Source organism: Quercus robur, chromosome 12 (assembly GCF_932294415.1).
Source record: "Quercus robur chromosome 12, dhQueRobu3.1, whole genome shotgun sequence".
NCBI lineage: Eukaryota > Viridiplantae > Streptophyta > Magnoliopsida > Fagales > Fagaceae > Quercus > Quercus robur.
The window spans coordinates 1,142,753-1,151,675 of NC_065545.1; the positions used below are offsets into that span (position 1 = coordinate 1,142,753).

At 44.6% G+C, this 8,923-nt stretch overlaps 1 protein-coding gene across 1 annotated transcript; it reads left to right on the forward strand.

Annotated features, from left to right (window-relative positions):
* The first annotated feature begins 4,072 nt into the window (after window positions 1–4,072).
* LOC126710164 (uncharacterized) lies at window positions 4,073–4,525 on the forward strand. Its single transcript, XM_050410548.1, has one exon. The coding sequence runs from the start codon at window positions 4,073–4,075 to the stop codon at window positions 4,523–4,525; it is 453 nt and encodes a 150-aa protein (XP_050266505.1).
* The last annotated feature ends 4,398 nt before the right edge of the window (window positions 4,526–8,923 follow it).

Sequence of the window (8,923 nt, forward strand, 5' to 3'; positions counted from 1 at the left end):
TTGCCTCGTCGACCACTATCCCAGGCAGCATCAATGAAACAAACGGGACACCAAACCTTGAAAGCCACTCTATGCTCACCATCTTCGCCGTCTCCTCACTCATTGCTCTTTGCTTCTCCATCACTGCCTTGTTCTCATTTCTTGCCATCCTCACTTCTCGGTATGAACAGAAAGATTTTTGTAAAGACTTGCCAAAGAAACTTTTACTTGGCTTAACTTCTCTCCTTGTATCCATTACATCAATGTTGATTTCTTTTTGTGCTGGACATTACTTTATGTTGAAAAATAAATTGAAAGACAAGGCCTTTTCGGTGTATGCAGCGACATGCCTGCTGATAGTCTTCTTTGCCATACAATAGTTACCGCTCTACGTTGATATTGTATGGGCTATTTTCAATATGGTGCCCCAATCAAGCAATAAGGTTGTTTCTCTCAAGGGGTTTCTTCTACATTATAGAAACTTTTTTATTTTCTAATGTTTGTACTTCTTCTATCAACCGAGATTGATGGTGTGCTTAAGGATTGAAATAAGTTGTTTTCTATTTTAAATTAATATGGGATGCATTGTTTTGCTATTTTAAATTAATTGGGGATAAGATGTGTTTTTTTGGGCTTATGAGTTCAATAATGGAATACTTTTAGTTTCTTGAAAAAAAATAATTAATTGAGTAGTTTAAGTATTTTATGTTGAATCTCTCTCTCTCTCTCTCTCTCTCTCTCTCTCTCTCTCTCTCTCTCTCTCTCTCCCCCCCCCCCTTAAGTAATTATTTAGTATTTTGAAGGTATAGTGAATCAATGATTGATACTCCTTCCTCTCATATAATAGTGAATTATATTAATTTTTTGTTATTGATAATTTCAATATTTACAACAAGGGAAAGAGGTTTGAACTCTGAATGTTTTCGTTGAAACACCAAGAAATGCAAACCAATCTATTCTAGTTTGCTCAATTGGTAAAGTCTCTTGTCATTGATAAGAGATCTTGGATTCAAACCACATCTACACCAAAAACTGATTGGTGTTTTAGCCTGATGATAAAAGTAATTATTACGTAGTAAACGTTATAGGTGAAATTATATTCTATTTATTAAAAAAATGTCCACCAATCAAACCCCGCCTACACAAAAAATTGATTAGTGTACATTATAGGTGAAATTCTATTCTATTTATATGAAAAAAAGAAAAAAAGAAAGAAAAAGAAAAAAAAAGAAGAAGATGTCAATCAATTGATCTATAGAGCCTTATTATATAGAGCCTTGTTATTTGAAGACAATGGGTTTGACTTAATCTTTTAATCACAAAAGCCCATTTAAATTTCTTAAAACTTATACAACTAAATCGTACTTACAAAAATTATCTTAACAACTAATAAATCACTTAATATTTTGACAATATAGTTTTAGTTTTATCTTTAAAAAAACCTCATTGTAATGAACAATAGAAATACTGAAATAGGTTCCTCATCATTTCAAGTCACTTGAAATGAAGAGAGTATATTTGACCTTTGTGATTTTTTAACAATATTTACTTATTTATTGGATCTATAGAGTATTTAGTTTCTATAAGAGCAATTAATTTGTATAATTATTTGTTATGAGAGAGAGATTTTTTATCCACTTAAAGCATGTCCTTTTGAGCACTCATATAAGCTTTTATGAGTAAATGATTAAAGAGATACTCACAAATAGTAAAGAAATAATAATAATAAGTTGGCTTATAAGTACTTCCCAAATCTACTCTGTAAAAAAAATAGGAAAAAAAAACTAATTAACTAATGAACGAACTTATAGGGGCAAAGGCCCAAAATCATGTAATGGGCCTTGGGCCCCATACGGGAAGATTAGCCATGTCCGAGGAGAGGGAGAGGATGCCAAAAGAACCCCCAGCCCAGCTCTCGTGGATAGGAAGTCTGAGGAGAAATGCCTCCTCGGACGTAATGAGTATGGCTCAAATATGCACTCAGTCTACCAGAAGGACCCACCCCTACAGACATTAGTAGCAGGGATGAGTCCCACAGGCTTGCAGGAAAGGAGGAAACGTAAGGTGTCCAAGGAGAGGTTGCTGCTGCCACATTAAATGCGTTGCAGCTACTTTTTTGGCCGCATTAATGTGAAGAGGACCTGTGAACAGTGTTGCCTTGGCCACCACAACTCACAGAAGGCTAAAAGGAGGTGTCGGATGGGACAAGCACTCAAGTGAGAGTCCAGATGATCAACAAGTGTAAGGCCACGATGGCTTCAAGAAGACTATATAAGAAAGGGAGTCCCTATCAGGAAGAGGGACGGAAGAAAAGGGAGAAGAGCGAAAGGACAGTATAAATAATCGTAACCTTCGAACAGGGAGGAGCATATATTCATTTTATCTCCTCAGACTGAGAATCTATGGATATGAACGTGCTTTACTCGTGTTCCACTGTTGTATAGCCCAATATCAACCATTGTCCACTTCGCTAAGACCTAATTCTATAGCCCATTCTCTATAAATTCATTGTTTCGGGGCTCCTTGGACTAAGACCCCATACCTTTTGGGCTTGGGCCACGAACTTGTGCCTCAGCAAGTGCAACGGTTAAAAATGGTAGGATCAGGCCAGCACCGAACGGAGCTTACAGACTCCCAACGGCAAGACAACTTCCTTAACCTCGAACGGGAAAGAGATCAGGATAAGCGATGAGAGGGTAGTGTACGTACCTCCCATACAAGCAGAAGCCGTTCAAAGGGGAAAGGCCATGTATCCCAAAAGTGGGATGATAATAGAGCTCTACAGCAGGAAGTTGACGACCTGAAGAGGAAGTTGCGTCGAGCGCAACGAAGGCGTCCCTTCTCTAGCCCGTACACCAGCGATGAAGAGGACAACGAATACAGGCGAAGGTTGAGAACTCCACCAAGTGAAACCTTCTTCTATGAGGAAGAGCAACCTCGCTAACGCAGTCACAGAAGTCCGTCCTACAAGGGCCTAGTAAACGACGCCATGAGCAAAGCCCTAAACCGAATCTCCCAGTCACCCTTCACACGCAAGATTGAGGGGGATGAACTTCCTCGGCGGTTCCATCAACCTACCTTCACCATATATAACGGTCGGACAGACCCCGTAGAGCACGTCAGTCAGTTCAACCAAAGGATGGGCATCCATTCCAAAGACGAAACTTTGATGTGCAAAGTATTTCCATCTAGTTTGGGACCGATAGCGATGAGATGGTTTGACGGCCTCAGGCCGAACTCCATAAATTCCTTTAAGCACCTAACCGAAGCCTTCGGCTCTCACTTTATCACGAGCAGCAGGGTTCCTCGACCCCTGGATTCCCTTTTGTCCTTATCCATGCGAAAGGGGGAGACCCTGAAGGCCTACTCGGATAGGTATTGGGAGATGTATAATGAGATAGAGAGCGACTATGATGACGTTGCCATCAGTACCTTCAAGAGAGGCCTGCCGACCAAGCATGGTTTAAGAAAGTCCCTGACTGGGAAACCGGTCACCAGCCTGTGCCAGCTCATGGACTGAATCGACAAGTATAAGAGGGTCGAAGAGGATCAACAGTTGGGTAAGGGAAAAGCAAAGGTTGTCCCTCAGGAGAGGATGGACTTCAGGTCGGACCGATTTAGCAACAACAACCGACCGAGGAGGGACTACACGAAGTAACCTGGATCTACCAGTGCGCAGGCAGTCCACGCTGTGTTCCGAGACCCATTACATCAGATTTTGGAGAAAATCAGGAACGAACCATTCTTCAAATGGCCAAATCGGATGGCAGGGGACCCCACGAAATGCAACCAGAACCTATACTGTCAATATCACCAAAAATCGGGGCACACCACCGAAGACTATAGAAACTTGAAAAACCATTTGGACCAGCTGGTCCGAGAGGGAAAATTAAGGCATCTCTTGCATCATTCCACTGGCCGACAAGAACAGACGAACGTTGAGACACAGAGGGACACTTTGAGACCGCCTATAGGCACGATAAATGTCATTCTCGCCGCTCCTGGCAGGACCAGTTCTCATCCGACCAGGGTAATGTCAGTGGCTTGATTTCCTGCTAAGATTGATGACCAAGAGTCTAAGAAAGCTAAGAGGATGTCCTCACCCATGCTGGGCTTTTCGGATGAGGATAAGGACGGAACTATCCAACCCCATAATGATGCTCTAGTCATCACGCTCAGGATCGGGGGATATGACGTGAAGAGAGTGTTAGTCGATCAGGGCAGCGCTGTGGAAATAATGTACCCCGACCTATACAAGGGGCTGAATTTGAAACCCGAAGACCTGGCGGCATACGACTCCCCCTTGGTAAGCTTCGATGGGAAAACTGTTACTCCGAAAAGCCAAATTAGACTGCCCATACAAATAGACTTGGACATAATGGAGGTGAACTTCATAGTGGTGGACGCATACTCTCCCTACACAGCCATCGTAGCTCGGCCTTGGCTTCATACCCTAAGGGCTGTCTCCTTTACCCTGCACCAGAAGGTGAAGTATCCGTCGGAGGGTCAGGTCAAAGAAATTATAGGGGATCAGGCCATGGCTTGACAATGCATAGTGTTTGCCATCTCACGACGACCGAGTGACGATCCCTCAACCTCCACCGAGAACGGCTTATAGCAATTAACAACCTCGGCCATGACTGGTGGGGGATCAGCCGAGGAGGCAAAGTGCGAGGATTTGGAAAAAGTTCCTGTGGGTGTTGATCCAAAAAGATTCTTTCAAGTCGGCTCGGAACTGCCTTCCCAAGAGAAAGAAATGCTAATTCATTTTCTCAGGAAAAATGTGGACGTGTTTGCATGGGACGCTTACGAGGCCCCGAGGGTCGATCCGGACTTCATATGCTATCACCTTAACGTTAATCCATCCGTTACACCCAAGAAGCAACCCCCTTGGCGTCCGTCGAAAGAGCATGCTAATGCGGTCAGGGAGGAGGTGATGAAACTTAAGAAAGCAGGGGCTATCAAAGAAGTCTTCTACCCTGAGTGGCTGGCCAACACTATAGTGCTGAAGAAGAAGAGCGAAAAATGGCGAGTCTGTATAGACTTCACAGACTTGAACAAGGCCTGTCCAAAAGACCCCTTCCCTATGCCTTGGATAGATCGGTTGTTAGAAGCAACCGCAGGACATCCTTGAATGAGCTTCTTAGATGCCTTTCAAGGATATCATCAAATACCCCTAGCTGTAGGCGACCAAGAAAAGACAGCTTTTGTCACCCCCATTAGAAACTACCACTATAAAGTGATGCCTTTTGGTTTGAAGAACGCCGGTTCCACCTACTAGATGATGATGACCAGGATGTTTGAGCTGCAAATGGGTAAGAACATCGAAGTCTACGTAGATGACATGGTGGTAAAGAGTAAAGTGGTGTCCGAGCATATGAGAGACCTCGGCGACATCTTTGAAATCCTGAGAAGACACAGGCTGCGTCTCAACGCATCTAAGTGTTCATTCGGGGTGGGATCAGGAAAGTTCTTAGGCTATATGGTGACCCACAGAGGTATCGAGGTCAGCCCCAATCAAATCAGAGCTATCCACAGCATGCAGCCTCCTCGGAATCCCAAGGAGGTCCAAAAGCTTACTGGCATGATTGCCGCTTTGAACCGTTTTATCTCTCGTTCGGCTGATAGGTGTAAACCTTTCTTTCTTTTGTTAAATAAATGTAAAGGGTTCGAATGAACCGAAGAATGCGCCTTAGCCTTCCAACAGCTCAAAGAGTACCTTTCTCGGCCATCAATCATGTCTAGCCTCGAAGTTGACGAAGTTTTGTTCGCTTACATTGTCGTGGCCTTTCATGCAGTGAGCTTAATGCTGATACAAGTGGACAACGGCGTACAATGACCTGTCTATTACGTGAGCAAGTCATTGCACGAGGCTGAGATTCGCTACCTTCCCTTGGAAAAGGCCATCCTGGTGGTTGTTCAAGCCACACGAAAGCTCCCCCATTATTTCTAGGCACACACAGTCATTGTTCTAATCCAACTCCCACTCAGGTCTATACTCTGGAGCGCTAATTACACAGGGAGAATTGCTAAATAGGGCACCATCTTGGGCGCCTTCGACATTAGGTACATGCCCCGCACTGCCGTAAAGGGCCAAATCCTCGCGGATCTGGTAGCTAAGTTTGCTAAACCTTCGCTAGAAGAAGGAGAAATACAAAGCATGGATGAAAAATTGGTTGGCACAATCTCCCTGCAAGGGCCCACCTGTTGGAGAGTCTACGTCGATGGCGCGGCAAATCAAAAGGGCTCTAGGGTGGGGCTAGTCCTGACTTCCCCCGAGGGGATTACCATAGAAAAATCGCTAAGACTGGGCTTCTCGGCCACAAATAACAAGGTAGAATACGAGGCCCTGCTGGAAGGAATGTCCATGGTCGAGAAATTGGGCGGGAAATTCGTAAGCATGTTCTCGGACTCAAGACTTATTGTGGGTCAAGTAAATGGGGAGTTAGAAGCAAGGGATGAAAGAATGCAACAACACCTAGACCAAGCTAAACGCCTGCGGTCGCGTTTTGACTCTTTTAGCCTAATGCACATATCCAGAAGTGGAAACACTCACGCCGATTCTCTGGCAATGCTGGCCACCTCCTCGGCTCAATGTTTGCCTCAGGTTATACTTGTGGAAGATCTACATAGGCCCTCGGTGGTGAAGACAGAAGTGATCCATGTCCACAGCGTCAAAGTGGGGCCTAGCTGGATGGACCCTTTAATACTATTTTTAAAGGAGGACGTCTTACCCGAAGGAAAGAGCGAAGCCGACAAGATTAGAAGAAAGACTTCTCGGTTCTGGCTGTCCGGGGACTTGAAGCTGTATAAATGCTCGTTTTCAGGACCTTACCTACTCTGCGTGCATCCTGACGCCACAGAACTTATCCTAGAGGAGTTGCATGAAGGAATTTGCTGAAGTCATACTGGAGGCAGGTCCTTATCCCATAGAGCTTTAACCCAAGGTTACTGGTGGCCAAACATGCAGAAAGAGGCACACGAATATGTGAAGAAGTGCGACCAGTGCTAGAAGTTTGCCCCAAATATACATCAACCGGGGGGATCCTCAATCCACTGTCCAGCCCTTGGTCGTTTGCTCAATGGGGCTTAGATATCGTAGGGCCATTTCCTAAAGCCGCGGGGAACAAGAGATATCTACTCGTTGGCACTGATTACTTCACCAAATGGGTCGAAACTGAGCCATTGGCCAACATTAGAGATGTGGATGTTAAGAAATTCATCTGGAGAAGCATTGTCATGCGATTCGGGGTCCTTCGTACCCTCATTTCAGATAATGGACTCCAATTCAACAGCAAAGCCTTCAGAAGATACTGTTGCGAACTGGGGATCACTAACAGGTACTCAACCCCAGCTTATCCTTAAGGAAATGGACAGGCCGAGGCTGTCAACAAGGTCATAGTCAATGGGCTTAAGAAGAGACTGGATGACGCCAAGGGAAGATGGGTAGAAGAGCTGCCACATGTCCGATGGGCTTACCGAACTACACCACAACGGTCAACAGGGGAGACACCTTTTGCCATGACCTATGGGGCAGAGGCTGTTATCCCTCTAGAGTCAAACTTCCCAACGCTAAGGATGAGCTCCTTCACTCCAAGCAGTAATGATGAACTACTGGGGAAGAGCCTGGATTTGATCGATGAACGCGGAGAAAAGGCGATGATCCAATTGGCCTATTACCACCAGAAGCTCAAGCAGGGGTATGATGCCAATGTGAAGCTGAGACCACTAGCACCAGGAGACTTAGTGTTGAGGAAAGTTGTGGGTGCTGCCAAGAACCCATCCTGGGGAAAGCTGGGACCCAATTGGGAAGGACCATACCGAATTACTTCAGTAGCAGGAATAGGTGCATACTACTTAGAAGACTTAGATGAAAAAGCTGTACCTCGTCCGTGGAATGTAAATAACCTTAGAAGGTATTATTATTAATAAAAGCATTTCTCTAATTCAAGTTTTAAGTCTATTATGGTTATATGTCTTGTATTTCGGCAACCATCTAAGTACTAGACAGAACCAAGGTCTTGCATGGTCCTCGGACTCAAACCTATGAGGAAACTAGTTATTTCAAGAAAAATCTAAGTGTTAAACAGAACCCAAGTCCTGCGTGGCTCCTTGGACTACAGGCATGGGGGACATTAATCACTACGTGTTTTTATCCAAGTATTAAACAGAACCCAAGTCCTGTGTGGCTCCTCGGACCACAGGCTTGGGGGAAATTAATCATTGCGTGTTTTTATCCAAGTGTTAAACAGAACCCAAGTCCTGCGTGGCTCCTCGAACCACAGGCTTGGGGGAAATTAATCACTACGTATTTTTATCCAAGTGTTAAACAAAAAACAAGTCCTGCATGGCTCCTCGGACCACAGGCTTGGGGAAAATTAATCACTACGTATTTTTATCCAAGTGTTAAACAGTACTCAGGTCCTGCGTGGCTCCTCGGACCACAGGCTTGGGGGAAATTAATCACTACGTATTTTTATCCAAATGTGTTAAACAGAACCCAGGTCCTGCGTGGCTTCTCGGACCACAGGCTTGGGGGAAATTAATCACTACGTGTTTTTATCCAAGTGTTAAATAGAACTCAAGTCCTGCGTGGCTCCTCGAACCACAGGCTTGGGGGAAATTAATCACTACGTATTTTTATCCAAGTGTTAAACAGAACCCAGGTCCTGCGTGGCTCCTCGGACCACAGGCTTGGGGGAAATTAATCACTACGTATTTTAATCCAAATGTGTTAAATAGAACCCAGGTCCTGCGTGGCTTCTCGGACCACAGGCTTGGGGGAAATTAATCACTACGTGTTTTTATCCAAGTGTTAAATAGAACCCAAGTCCTGCATGGCTCCTTGGACCACAGGTTTGGGGGAAATTAATCACTACGTTTTTTTATCCAAGTGTTAAATAGAACCCAGGTCCTGCGTGGCTCCTCGGACCACAGGTTTGGG